Source organism: Lagopus muta, chromosome 1, assembly GCF_023343835.1.
Source record: "Lagopus muta isolate bLagMut1 chromosome 1, bLagMut1 primary, whole genome shotgun sequence".
NCBI classification, from domain to species: domain Eukaryota; kingdom Metazoa; phylum Chordata; class Aves; order Galliformes; family Phasianidae; genus Lagopus; species Lagopus muta.
Genome location: NC_064433.1, coordinates 152549405 through 152564411, shown reverse-complemented (window position 1 = coordinate 152564411; position 15007 = coordinate 152549405). Strand labels below are relative to the sequence as shown.

The window sequence follows — 15007 nt, the reverse complement described above, 5'->3', positions numbered from 1 at the left end:
ATGTTATTAATGACTAAAAGCCAATTTTAGCTTAAGCTACTTCAATATATTTTTATAGCCACAAACACTCTTAGTGACAGATTAACAGGGTTAGATTTTCCATACAGATTAATCGGAGGTTAAGGTAGTAAGGTTTATAAGGAGTCTTCATTTTACCTATCTTACAATTATCTACTGTAGTAACTACACAGAGGCACAAATTGCTTTGCAGTATTTCTTTAGCAAGTGTTGAAGATCTGTATCATTTTAACTTTAAAAAATAATTTTAAATAGTTTTTTTGAAATTTGTTTTTAATACTACTAAGTAGCTGAAATTCTCAAACCTTCAACAGGAATGTTTTGATATTGATACAGGAGAAGGGTGGAGATTATGAGCAGTACATTGGCTGCCATCATCCAGCACAAGAGACACTGGGTGTCAATATCAAGAGGTATAGGCACTAGCTAATAATAAAACATTAAACCTCTTAAAAGTTCTTTTACCCTGACTGTATTCCCTGGAAGTAGCTAGCAGTCATCAACCTTGAGACAATCTGTTTCCCCCATATAGAGGATACAGGCGTCTTGGATTTACTCTATGATGACACAATGAAGCCACAACAAGCCACAATCTGGTCTTCAAAACCGAAGATATACAGTAACTTTTCAATGTCACTGTTTCTTTTAATTGCCAGCCTCACAACAACCTGTTAATCAGAAACAGACTCAGCAAGAAGCTTACCCTACCCTGGCGTTAAAAGTAAATACATTAAGCATGTCAATTAAAAGAAACACAGAAATTGACACTCACTTAAAGACAGTATTTTCTACAACAGTATGTCGTAAAGACACCAGTGTAATTATGATGAAACCAGAAACCATTGAGAACACAATAAATTCAAAACTACAGCTTTACTACAGCTTTAAGCAATACAGATGTGTCAAGATAAGAATTCAGGTAGACACCTGAATGCCACAGAACAATCACATGCCTGATTAAAGTTCGAAATAAGCATCCTTATTTGCAGTTGCAGGATTACGTGCTCAAAAGGAGGAAAAGAAGATGTGAAGGAAAAAAGAATGAACGCTTACCTGAGAGAATGAGGATAAGAAAACTCAGAGGCACGGCAATACTGAACATCTACACGTACTACAGATATATACACACTATACACGCATACACAGTGTATATAATACGACGCTTGCATATGCATGCCTGCATGAAGAAGTGTAGTTTCCCTGTCAGATACTCTGAAGAGAGCTCAATAGTTACAAAGATGTCACACATAAACGTTTGTAAACCCATGTTTCAGTATCGCCAGTCAAAAGCAATTTGGGAAAGTTACATTGTTCTTCTAGTTTCTTACACCATTCCCCTCCTATATGCACCCTCCATTAGGGAATAACCCCTGCTGCTCAGCTCAGACATCAAAAAAAGGAAGAAAAAAAGCAGAACACATGCAGAGATGCCAACCTCGTGTCTCACAGCCGTTACCAACTTACAACAGCAACCTGAGTGTCACCTACGATCAGGCCCACCCACACAACGGCCTGACACCGCACAGGGATTCTCATGCAGGAACCGCCCGTTCTCGTGCCATCCACAACCGCAACACCCTCCAGAGAGGAACAATAGGGCGCACCCGGACACGGAGGGATGCCAAGGAACCACCACCCTTCAGCCCCTTCACACAAAGGGCTCGGCCTGGGCTCCTCCAGGCAGGAGGGGGGGCGGAGCGGTACAGAGTAATAACGGGTGCAACGGTTTCTCACCCCCTCCCCCCCTCGCCCCCCCCCCCCAGCAGCCACGCATCGTCTCATCCCGCAGCGCTGCGGTTTAACGGCCCAGGTGAGCCGCGGCGGAGCAACAGGCGGGCGGGGGCAGCCGCCTCCCCGCGGAAAGGGTTTCTCCAGCCGCCGGGCGGTGGGGGACAACAGGCACTGCCGGCGGGGCTCCACGTTTGGACACGGGGACAGGCAGGAGACAGCGGCCTGCCCTAGGGGCCTCCCGAGGAAGGAAGGAGCGAGAACGCAGCGCTCCGTTTCGATCTGGGCGTGCTCCCGCTCCAGGCCCGCAGGAGGGGGAGGGGAGGCGGCCGCAGGTGAGCGCTCCGCCGGCCTCGGGGGCGGCAGCGCCATCTGCGCCGTGACGGCGGGCGGGCGGCAGGGCCGAGCTACAGGGCGGGGATGGCACCCCGGCGGCTGCATCGCCGCACCCCCCCACCCCGAGGCCGCGTTATCCGCAGCAACGACCGCATGGCACGGGGCGACGAGCAGGAAGACAGCTGGGGAAGGGCCTCTACAACACCGTGGTGGGGAGGAGCGCATTACCTGCCCGGGTGGCCGCCCAGCTCCCGGTCGCTCAGCGCCGCCGTGTAAATCTTCCGGTATCTGTCGGCCAGGGCCTTCCCCGAGAGCAGCAGTTGGTAGCGGCCCCGGCAGCCCGAAGGCGGCGGCAGGGCTCCGGGCACGGCTCCCAGCGCGCCTCCGGAGCCCTCCTCGGGTCCCATAGCCCCCGCAAGAACGGAGCCGCCGGAGAGGAAGAAGAAGCCGCCCTCTGCCCCGGTGCAGGAGGCGACGGCTGCTCCCGCAGAGGCGGCGGCTGCGGCGCTCATCCCCTCCCCGCCCGCCCCCTGGTGGCTGCGTAGCCCGCCGGCCCGGCGCGCACACAGGCGGCTCCCGTTGCCTTCACCGCCGGGGCTCGGCCATGGGGAGGCCGCTGACGCCGCCGCCGCCGCCCCGCGGGCTGCGCATCCACTCGGGCCGGGGCCGGGATGCGGAAACGCGCCCGCTGCTCCCCTCAACCGCCTCTCCGGCCCAGAAGCAGCGCCGGCCGCTGCCGCCGCTCTCTGCCGCTGGCGGACGCGCCGAGCTCCGGGCAGCAACGTACGCCTCGGGGCCGGCTGCCCGACCGGTCGCTTCCTCCTCCCGCAACAGGGGGCGGAGGCCAGCGGCTACCGCTTCCCCTGTGGAGTTTCAGCTCGGCGCCGCCGCCCTGGCCGCGCAGCCGCCCGGGCCCCACCTCCCTCCCGGCGACAAGCGCATGCGCCGCCCCGCCTCCCGAGCGGCCCCTGGGAAGTGCGGGGCGGGTGGGTGCCGCACCTGCCTTCAGCAGCTGGCGGCGGTCTTCAGCACGGAGGGGTGTTGCTTCTTCTGGGCGGGATGTTGCGAGCGACTGTGTGGGCTACGGGCACCTGAGGAGATCCCTCACGTTTGCTGAGGACGGAGGGGAGCGCTTTTCTTTGCTGTCCTAGAGGCTGTGGATGCCGTGTCCCTGGAGGTGTTCAAGGCCAGATTGGATGAGGCCCTGGGCAGCGGTCTAGTATGGGGAGGTTGGTGGCCCTGCTGGTGGCAGGGGCGTTGGAGATTCATGATCCTTGAGGTCCCTTCCAACCCGGGCCGTTCTGTGATTCTGTTCTAGGGGAGTGTCACCCTGCTGACTCCTCGTGCTACGATCTCTGCTCTGCCTTGTGGCCTTACACTGGTGTGACCAACTGCAGCACTGGCCTCCCGTTGCCTTTGTGCTCTGTACCACGAGCAGGTCAGACTCCTGGCAGGGAGGGATGCCCTGTTTTTTAACACTTGGATCCCTACATGCAATAGCTCAGTGTGGTCAAAGTTTCCTTAGATCTTCACTGGTCCCAGGATGCCCTTCATGTCTTTAGAGGAAAAGGAGGCATGGTAGCATGTGCCCTTGCAGTGTATATTCTGTTACATCCTTTCATTCATTTCTTTCATTTTCATTTTGTATCTCTTGTAATTTTAGCTCTGCAGTTCTGTCACCCTTTCTGCTGTTTTACCCAGCTGAAATCTCCAAGCATACAGGTCAAAGTATGTCCTATAAAAATAATCGATAGTAAAATAAGACTGCATGTAAAATGCGGCTTGGATTTAAGTCTGTAAAAAAACTATCTCCCAAACAAAATGCATACTGTCCTTCATTTATTTTCCAAGTCAGGGCCTAAAAAAGCCTGGAATTCTGCTGCTAATGAATACATATGTGTAGGTGGCTCTGAAGGTAATGCCTCCTATTTATTTCCATGGAAACAACAACACATACAACAACATTACTTGAGAGAGCAAATTCTAAACTACAGAGTACTATTTTTGAAAACAGTCACCACCATTAGCTACACATTTTTTCCAGTGATGAACAAGGACCTGTTTGGTGAACTTATAAATATCTGTACCAGTAGAGGTGACCCTCTGTTGCTGTCACCACTGCTGAAATGCACCACCCAGTCATCACTGTGCTCACAACCAATGTTTGGTCTCCACAATTGCCCAGTAAACATCAATGAATGTCAGTGGGTGCCCTTTTTTTCACATGGAAGAATTCAGTGACACACCTTTGCTCCATGTGCACTTCCATGTCAGATGCCATATTGTCAGACTGCTCTGCTGCCATCTGTTGCATGGCAACAACGTGTAATTGAATATTGGTAGGAAGGTTCAGCCTCTACTGCCGTGTCACCAACATCTGCCTCTGACATCATAGGCCAACATAAAATAGAAGACATTACTTTTGGAGCAGCCCTCTTACAGGGCTCTATCTGTATAGGTAGAGTTGCAAACAACTTTCTTTGTAACAGCAAATACAAATGAACTGTGTAACTGTCATCTTTGTTATGCTCCTATACACTTAAGTGTTCATGCCAAATTTCAAATACTTTGTACAGAGAATGAAGGATGTTAGAGATAATAAACTGTACAGGATTTCTTTGGAATAGCTGGCCTGCTAACAAAGTTAGCCAGATTGGTGCCATCACTGAGAAAATGTTGCTTTCTGAATGTATTTTGAGGCACCAGAAACCATCCGCTAAGTACTTAAAATACTAACTACATAAAAAGCCTTCCTTACAATTTATATACTGCAGAATTTGTGGGGAGGAGAAAAAAAAAGGAAAAGAAAAGGATAATTCAGCACTGAGAAAAAAAAACCACAAAGAAACAAGCTCCATGTCTCATGGTGCCAGCCCCACCAAATTGTTTTTGCTCTGGCAAACAGAATTGATAAGCCTTTTTCACTCCTCTTTTAGAGACTGCCTGAAATCATTCACACAGGCAAGAACTGGGAGTCTGTTTAGCTTATTTTATGATTTGTTGCAACAGCTGCTACTCTTCCCCAGGCACACAGTGCCTGACAAATGAACTATCTTCTGGTGTAAAATTGCACATCAAATCTCAAAACCTTTCCTCTGCACGTATGCTATTGTAGCCATCTTAATACAAGTTGCTATAAAAGTGAAGTACTGGCAAAGTTTTAGGAAAATGATGCAATTTATTGCAATTCTTGTGTATTGCTCCACACTCCAGAACATGTCTAGGCTGGAGTTGTACAGAGCTGCACACGGTGTGCGGAATATGGCTCTTTGCAAACTGCAACTGCTGTTCTGCGTCTCTTTTTATCTTAAGTTTTTGCTTTTTGGAGGGAATCTCAGTGTCTGCAGTGACTCCTCCCACAAACTTCAGCTTAGGATGAGCTAAAACATTTGATAACTGACGGCACAATTGAGGAGAAAACAGCCTGCAGGAAAGGACCGGGGGTTCTGGGCGGACACCAAACTGAACGTGAGCCGGCAGTGTTTTTTTTTTTATCTGCAAAAGATACTGCATTAGGCAAAGCATTGCTGGCAGGTCAAGGGAGATGATCCTTCCCCTCTGTTCAGCATTGGGGGGCCACACCTGGAGTAGTGGGCCAGTTTTGGGCTCTCAGTACCAGAGACATAGGCAATTGCATACTTCTGCAATTGGTATAATTACGTGTTCAGACTTGTTAATCCAAAAGTTAAAAACGGTGATATAGTTTTAGAGAATCTGTTCACATCAGATTAGCCCTTTGTTTTATGTAGCTGCAGTGCTTTTTATCTTGTATTCAATTCATTATAAGCATAATCTCAGTTGACTGAAAGTGACTATTTTTTGGTAGTTTTGCTTTGCAAGCAGAATGCATCTTCTGACAATATCCTCTTCCTTTTTGGTACCATTTACTTGCTGGTATTGAATGAAGCGCTTTGTCAGGCAGCATCTCTTTTGCCTTAAGGTGGGATTTTCAGCAGTTGCATTCATAAACTTGGCACCTTTATGAATAGTTTCTATCTGAAAAAATAGCTCTAAAGTCATCTGGAATTGAGAGTCTGACAGTCCATGCTGTTCAGTATTGCTGCTCACACGAATCGCTGTATTACCATGAGTTTCGACACAGCAGAACAAGAAATTCTAATATGTAATTCAAAAGCTCTCGTATCCTACATGACTGGATATAAAGGGGAAATTTCTACAGTTTCATAATCTGACCCTTTCACTTTTGAATTACATTTCTAGGCTTTGATTCTGTAAAGCTTTCTCAGTATGATATATTTTTTACAGTTTACTACAAGTGATTGTTAAATTTCTTGTTCACTGGAAGCAGCAAAAAATTCTTCAGTGATAAAACATGCAAAACAGAAACTATGTTGACTTGTGACTGTGTTGACATGGCCTCCTTCATTCCTACAATGGAGCTGCTCATCCCTGTATCAGCTTGTTTTCCAGCTGAGACCTTCTTACGCTAACCCATGTTTAGCTTCTCTATGCAGCACCAAGAGAAGAAAAACAAATCTTACTAAAACAGAAAAAGTGAAAAAATGTAAAACTGTACTTCTAAGTTTGTTTTCTTAGGTATGGTTGGTTTTTCTTTCTCCTTTTTATTTATTTATTTGTTTGTTTGTTTGTTTATTTATTTATTTATTTATTTTGCAAGTTAAGTTTTCCCAACATTAATTTTAAAGACATGCTAAAAGACAACAAATAAACAACAACAAAAGAACAAACATACTTTCTCTTCTGTGTGCAAGCAGTCACAGATTCCGAAGAGCTTGCTAATTGGAAGGTCTCTCTGTGCAACCCTTCTCCTACTTCTGTTTTTAAACAGTCTGTTGTGGTAACATTTAGACTTCAGGTCTGCCTTAGCTGAACTATGCTATCTTCTCCTTGAAATTCCTTCTTTAAAAGTCACTCAGTAGAGAAAAATGTGTGCAAAGTGAGAACATAACAGCTCAGGCATTTCATAAAGCTGTACCATATGTATCAGCTCTTGAAGTTAAGATGATTCCTTTCAAGTACTAGTGAGATCAACGAAGAAACCTTCTACATTTTACTTCTACTATGATGATATGACTGACATTAAGATAAACAAAAATATGAGCGCACTGTTCATGAGTAACACTTCCCTTTCAAATTGTAGCAGTTAATTATTTAATAGTATTTCACAAGATTTATTATTACATAGAAATTCAGAATTTTCCTACATACATTTATGTGTCTTGATCAGCTGGATCACATGAAGACAAAGTGGAAGAAATATTACCAAGACATAAATTGCAGTCACCATTAAGAGCAAGAAAAGTTACTCAAAATATTTTGAACAACAGTACCAGAGTGTGTGAATGAAGTGGAAAAAAATAAAGAACCAAAAAGACCTGCAAAGATGACGTTACTAATTATTCATAAAATATAATGGCTATGAAATTATTTAGGTTGAGAGGAAGATAAAATGTGGTTTGACATTCAAATCTACAGATGCCAGCAAGATTTGAAACTGGACATTGTCCTTGGAAACAGCAAGTGCTCTCCAAGATAACATGAAATGCTTTTTGGATTATTACTTTGGGTGAAAAAAAAATAAAAATACAGAGTTAGATGCAATCTCATCCACAAGTCATGCTATAGAAATACAGGAATGGAGGAACCACTTTGGTCTTCAAATCCAGTCCTCCACCAGAAATGATGCAATAGATGTAGAGACTGTAAACCCTTTACAAGACACAGAGCACCTATGTTCTGTTGAAATCTAGAGAGGGTAGATTTTGGTTAGACGTAAGGAAAAAAATCTTTTACAGTGAGGATGTTGAGGCACTGAAACAGGTTTCCAAAGATGTGGTGGATGCCCCATCCTTGGAGACTTTCAAGGTGAAGCTAGATCAGGCTCTGGGCAACTTGATCCTGATCTACTGTTGGATGTTCATTGCAGGGGAGTTGGACTAGATAACCCTTAAAGGTCCCTTCCAGTTCTAAGGATTCGATGATTTTATAAGCTAAACTGGCTTAGCATAAAACAACCTAGTGCTTCAAATGTTACTCTGCAAATGATAATCTTGGGTATCCCAAAAAGAAAAATGGATTGAGATTATATTTACATGTGGACCGTGTCTTCATGCAAGACTAAAATTACATTATTGAGACTTGTCAAATGGATAAAACAGATCAGTCTTAAATACAAATTCCGGTCTCAGGGAAGAATGCCAGGGATATATTTGGAACACTTGCGGGGGATTTGTAAGTCTAGCTAGTCTACAGTGAAGGGATGGTTCTATGAACACAGAAAAAAAATTCTAAGGTTCAACTGCTGAAGAACCCATGCAGTTACACACAGATGTATTTTAGTAACTGAAAGTTACTTAAATGCTTTTTGAACAGACGTTTCGTTCAGGCTTTATGCTGTTTTAAAAATACAGAGTCCCAGGGTTTCTCTGAAAAGCTCCATGAACTGTCTCAGCCATAAGTTCAAATGAGCACGGATATGAAACATCACACTGCATTTACTAAACCTTGAATGCCATGCACACACCTGTTGCTAAATCAGCAACACTATTTTGGTTTTGTTGTTTTCTGGCTCATTGTTTATTTTGCTTGGATTTTTTTTCTTCTTGTAGACTTACAATTAGTAAGGACTATTATATTAGCCACTAGAAGGATTATTTTCTTACCAGTATGCATCTGCAGGACAGTCAAAGGGATCTTCCTACTTCATAGCTATGTTTGTGAGTTTCATGGTACACTGCTTAGCATCCTGAGTCAAGCGGACCCTAGGACAGGAAGAGCAAGGACTTGGACTACAAGGAATAGGTATGAAGGTGATCATACCTATCTGGAACATGGTCATAAAGAAACCCATCCTGATTGCATTGAATATACTAATAATATTCAATTTAGAACTGTTTAATATACATTAAATGTTTTAGAAGACCTAGATCTAGAAATAACTGACTAAAAGAAGAAAAATTTAAACATAGTTTCCCTGCTTTTAGTAATATATCTAAGTTTGCTCTTTGTATTTCTTTTATTGTTTTAGGTCAGAAAGCAAGACAAGTTAGCTTAAACTTGTTCATCTGCAAAGTGAAGACAACAAGCAAAATTAAAACACACCCCTGAATTGAGAAAAGAAGTAAGGATATTCTAAGTTATTAGAAGAGGTTTGTAAACTACATTCTGAAGAGATCTCTCTCTCTTCCTACTAAGAAGTAAAGATAGTAAAGTTGCTAAAAATACTAAGCACTCTTATACATTTGTTCTGTATTTGGAAAGTGCTTGTGTTATGTGAAGCAGTGCTGCACTTTTCATTCCATTTACATTAGCACTTCAATTTGATATTAGGAATATCTGTGGAGAAGAGACATAAAAACTCTGTGAACCTTACCTCAAGATTCAAGCATTCTCATTCTACTTCTTTTTTTTCTAGAAGTCCCCGGTACTCAAAGATCTATCAAAATATAACTGGAAAGCTAAATTTATGCTAGTATCAGAAGTACATACAGGATGACAATAATAATTACCATGTAATTATTTTAGTGTCACTCCTCACTCAGATATCAGGACAGACTACAGTGCTCTACAACCAAAGATGAAATAGCATTAGTTATTCTGTTATATAAAAGTAGGCCTCATTAAATAAATCTTTCTGTCTTTGACAGAGTTACAAGCATAGCCATTCCAAGTTAGTACTAAAAAAAATTCTGACTCGAAAGTCAACACCATAGAAAGCAATAGACCATGAAATAAATAAATTATCTGATTAGCAAGAACTTCTTGTAGTATATAATGCACAGGTTATCTTTAAATAGGATTTACGTCCACTGCAAAGTGTGCCTGTATTATTGACAAGGATCTGGTCCCACTCATGCTAGCTAGTAAGTACAATAAATAAATAAATAAATAAATGAACACACACACACACACACACAAAAAAAAAGAGAAGAAAAAAAAAAAACACAAACAAAAAAAATTCCAAGCAACAGTTTTGGCAGTCAAGTTACTTAGTAAGTTTTTTTGTTTGTTTGTTTTGTAATGAAGATTTTGCCTCTAGTATACTGTTGGGTTTTTTATGATTGATAAGCAAAAAGACAAAAAGTAGCATAGTTGTGAAAACTGCCAGCCAACTTCTGCTATTAAACAGCAAGGTTTTATTTTTCATTTTACAAACTCTTAAAGAAAGCATTCATAGAATCATAGAATCATAGAATCATAGAATCACCCGGGTTGGAAGGGACCCCAAGGATCATGTAGTTCCAACCCCCCTGCCTAGCAGGGCCACCAAACATCCACATTCAGATCAGGTTGCCCAGGACCCCGTCCAACCTGGCCTTAAACACGTCCAAGGACGGGGCATCCACAACCTCCCTGGGCAGCCCGTTCCAGGGCCTAACCACTCTCCTAGTAAAGAACTTCCCCCTAACATCTAACCTAAATCTTCCCTCCTTCAACTTAAAACCATTTCCCCTAGTCCTGCTGTTGCCAGCCCTTTTGAAGAGTTTACTCCCCTCCTGGGTGTAGGTTCAAGCATTATTCAGTGCATCAAGAAAACACTTGCTATCCTTCAATTCACACACAATCTCTCCTTTTCCTTCCTTTTTTCATTCATAATAACACACTTCTCTCTGTTCTTGAAAGTGAAACAGCCTATTCTCCTTAGTCCTTAAAGAATCCATACTCCGTTACTATAACACCTAACAACATTGCAGTGTCAAGGATTTATGTAAGCCTTCCTTGCAAAACAGGCAAGGATGGGCAAAGAAAAGTGATTCTATCAATCTATACTATACTTCTGAGATCAGTATGGAACAGGCTTATGATTGCCAGGTGATGGGAGATCAGGGCTGTTTTGCAACACAGTGCTCAGAATAATCTGAAAGTGCCGTGTGTAACTGTTGAATTTAGGATAACTTGATGAGGCTTTTGGCACTTTGCTCCACTCAAAGCAGTTATTGAAATAATGATTTTAAGGTAATGAGATAAAATATAAAGTTATTTAGTTACATTTTTATGACATTTTCAAATATTTCAAGTATTTCCTGCTCACAACATAAAAGATAAATAAAAAGTTATTAGCCTCTATTCATGCTTGGAATAATAGAAGCTAATTTACAACCACTTCTCTAGGGCATTCATTCTAATCACAAAAAGGAGGATTTATTTTATCTAATTTTAGTCATTTAAATGTTAGGCATCTCAGAATAATCTGACTTAAAATCTAATTAGGCACATAACACAACTCAGGCTAACACTAGCAGCCAATAATCTATCAGGATTTGCTACTTCAACCACCCATGTATTAGCTGTTTTGCCCATACTAGTTAAACTCTTTTTTTGAAAGCATCCAAGTTCAAAGTTATATTTGCAAATTATATACAGATATTTGATAATAAAAGCTAATACAAATCAATTTTAAAGGAATTTAACTAGCTGACAACCTATTGCTTTAAACATGCTTTGGAAATGAATTGCTTGGATAGTTCAGAAAGTATAAAAGGTTTGAAGAGAAAATAATCGTATCTCTTTGAAGTTTCCAGAATAATTTGTTTATTGACATAAAACTGTGTTTTCTGTCAGGTTATTTTATATTTATTTATATGCTTATAAAGGTAAGCATAGAAGCAAGCTGAAGCTTTGATTGTAGCAATTTAAAAAATTTACCCTTTCTTCTTGCTTTCTACTGAATTTAGTCTGTAACTTCCTTTAATAATCCTAAAGAGAATGGTTCATCATGAATGCAGCAAAAGCTTTATCTAATCATAATCTGAACCAGCATAAAAAAATTATAGCTTTAAATGTTCATACTGGGAAGAGGTGGATCAGACAGTACTACATATTGGAAAGGAAGGTAAGAAAGCCTAATAGTAACTAAGGCAATATCATCTATGGAACGTGGGAGAGTGTCCCAACATCTGGGTCCAGCTACAATCTCCAGCTGCATTCCAGCTTCATGTCAGATTGAGAGCAAGCCTCATCATTTTTCCCTTTCCCCTTTATTTATGAAAGCTTAGGGAACAGGAAGTGATTTATCTGTGTATCAACCACAATGCTAGTGGTCACAAACATTAACATGCATAAATTCATTTTAGAAACCACAAAATCATGCCTTGCAACATAATTTAACAGGAAATAATGAGAAACAAGGACACTCATCAGGAAACAATAATTAACAGGAAACAGAAATAATGGATTCATGAAATACTAAGAATATGTGACACTAAGGACATGGTTTAGTGGTGGGACTTGGTTTTGAAGATTTTTTCCAGCCAAAATGATTATGTGATTAAGTGATTAGCAAATTAAGAAGATGTCAGTAAGAAAATTTGATAACTTAATTAAGATATTCCACTTAAGACCAATGATATGGGCAAGAACAGAGAACTCTTGTAGGCTTGCTGAATCTGATTGAGTGTTTCATCTGACTATTTGGATTAATTACATAAAAGACAAAGATTTCTGTTTCTTTTCCCAACTGTACTTTCTCCTCTGCAGACTGCTGTTCATTCTGAAAGAATAAACAATGGCTTAACCAGACAGCATAACAAAACATTTTAGTGTCCTGATTTTTCCAAAATGACTTCAGGAAAAAAAACTGAAGACCTAAATTGAGGAAGATGGTTGCTGCTGACTCTCAAGAGCCAGTGGGTAACTCAGATGATGCTGGGCTATTTTGCCATCTGAGGGTGCTATTGGGAGTACATAAGGACATGCATGAGTCTTCTGTCTTTACTCAAAAGTTTGTAAATTGTTGCCTTTGCTTCGGCAACCTCTGATTAATGTCCCATCGTAAAGTGCTCAGACAGCCACGGCCAAATCACACGCTTTTATGACACCAATGTGGTGAGCGGCAAAATGGCTTTTATTACAAGCAACACACTCTTCTTATAGTTGTCCCTTATATCACAGTGCTACCAATCACCCTTGCTATGGTTATCTGTGCCCAATAGATGTGTGGCACGTCTTGTCTTGCCATGTCTCATCATGGTTTCTCATGAGTCAAGGAGCCCCTGCAGAGCCTGATATCTTCCACAGCCCCCTTTTCACGTATTCCGTTAACCACACAAGGGTCCCACGCAGATCCTGTTACGCCTGGTGACCTTGACAGCCCCTGCTTTACGTATTTCATTGACTAGATCTCTAACTTGCGTATTTTGTTAACTACAGTAAATGGAGCAAGTGATGCCTTAAAATACAGGTCTGGTATTATATAGAGTAAACCCACAAACTGGGGTCACTCAGACTAAAGAACCTGCTAAAAGAATTAAAATGCTGTTCCAGTTTCTATAGTAGAAAGTCAAAATTTTAGTCTGTTAGGAGAGACCTTTCAGTTAATTTCCTAAATGAAGATTTTTCAACCAAGAGAATCTTGCTGGAATGTTTTCCCATGAAAGAAGATTTTTGTCTTTCCAGTCAGGATGTGAGTTAATGAGGAAATCTACCTGATGAATCCATTTTCCAAAAGAGATGACACACAGCAGCAATTCTTGCTGAAACATGCAATATTTGTTGCAACTGAATACCACCTCTCACATGTTTAAACTGGATTCAGCTAAGTCACTGTCAAGCCCTATGTTCTGGGCTCTGTAGACTTTTCAAGAGGTATAAGTTCTGGATTCTCTCCTATTTTTAGGCATTCTTATTTGTCACTAATGCTTCATTTTCAGAGGGGAAAAGGTCACCTGAATGTGTCCCCTCTGAACAAAACATGAAAGGAAACAGCAAAATCATAAAATAATGAATGTGTTTGACTTCACATATTCTTACAAATCCTGTTCCTAAGATATCTTCCAGGATTTTTTCATGGCTTTGGCTCTGATATTAATTTAGCTCTTTTAAGTGATAGCCTGGGAGGACACTGGCTCAAGGTCTGACTGGAGGGAGACTAGCCCTACTGCTGCCAAAGTACTGGAGGAACCGATTCAGTCTTTGCCAGGAGTGAGATTATCTAGTTCTGGTCTCACATCAGAAGCACAGAGATGTTGCCCAAACATAATGGATGTCATTTGAGATTTCCAGAGAGTGTTCCAAATGTCTTTGTTATCTAGTACACTGGACAAACAAGTAAAGCACAAGTTCTGTAAGAGATCTTCACCTTTCTTCAATGTCAGCTGGACTCAGGGAGGTACCCTTGGTGTCTATGCTTAGGCAACTGACTCGGGCCCATTTCGACCACTGAAATGAGTACCCTTTGAGGATGGATGTTAGTTCACTGGTCTGACATGTCATAGAATCCTGATTCTGTGATATATCAGATTTCTGCCAGCATGAGCAGAAACAGTCCCTTGAAATTCCCTCTGGACACAGCAGTTGATTCAAAGTATGAAAGAGAGGAAGCTGAAATCTGGCTACTCTTACCCCAGTGAAGATAGCAAACTGTAAGACAGTAAGCATTAATAATGTAAATGGATCTATAAGTTCACACACTCTGTTGAGAGAAAAACAGATGTTACCTATGAAGTCCTAGAGCAGACTAATGGATTCTGGATAGGTAAAAACTGAAAGATTAGATAATAGGGATGCTAATGATCTCAAAAGACAACTGTCTTTTGTGGGCAAACTCTTTGTCTAGTTCCATGCAATTTTAACATACTTTCTTAGACTCTGCCTTGTACTGTCTGAAACTAGTCATCTCAGCACCACTCAGTGTTTGAATTTTGTAGACTGAAAGCAGCGTATTCAAGATTTTTGATCTACCTCAGCAAGCTGAAAAGGTCAATATAATTTCACCACAGCTCAAATTGTGCAACAGATGTTCAGCAATGCAAAGAAGAAAGGGAATCACTGATTTCTCAATCTATACCCCGTACAAAGCCTCGGGTTGAGTTTGGTTATGTGGATGCTATCCCATTCTTGCTATCCCATTCTCTGCCTGCTGAGTCTGAATGCTTTGCATTGAATTAATACATCCTGTAGCTGCTGCAAACCTACTGTTTCTGGCTTGACAATCACCTGCACTGCT

General features: G+C 41.9%; 1 protein-coding gene across 15 annotated transcripts in view; it reads right to left on the bottom strand.

Annotated features, from left to right (window-relative positions):
* MYCBP2 (MYC binding protein 2) overlaps positions 1–2702 on the bottom strand; it is a 205796-nt gene extending 203094 nt beyond the window's left edge. For all 15 annotated transcript variants that reach the window (XM_048967518.1, XM_048967527.1, XM_048967539.1 and 12 more), the window contains exon 1: positions 2311–2702. In XM_048967518.1, the coding sequence (XP_048823475.1) occupies positions 2311–2594 (284 nt within the window). In that variant the 5' untranslated portion in view covers positions 2595–2702. The remainder of the gene's footprint in view (positions 1–2310) is intronic.
* Between the last annotated feature and the right edge of the window lie 12305 nt (positions 2703–15007).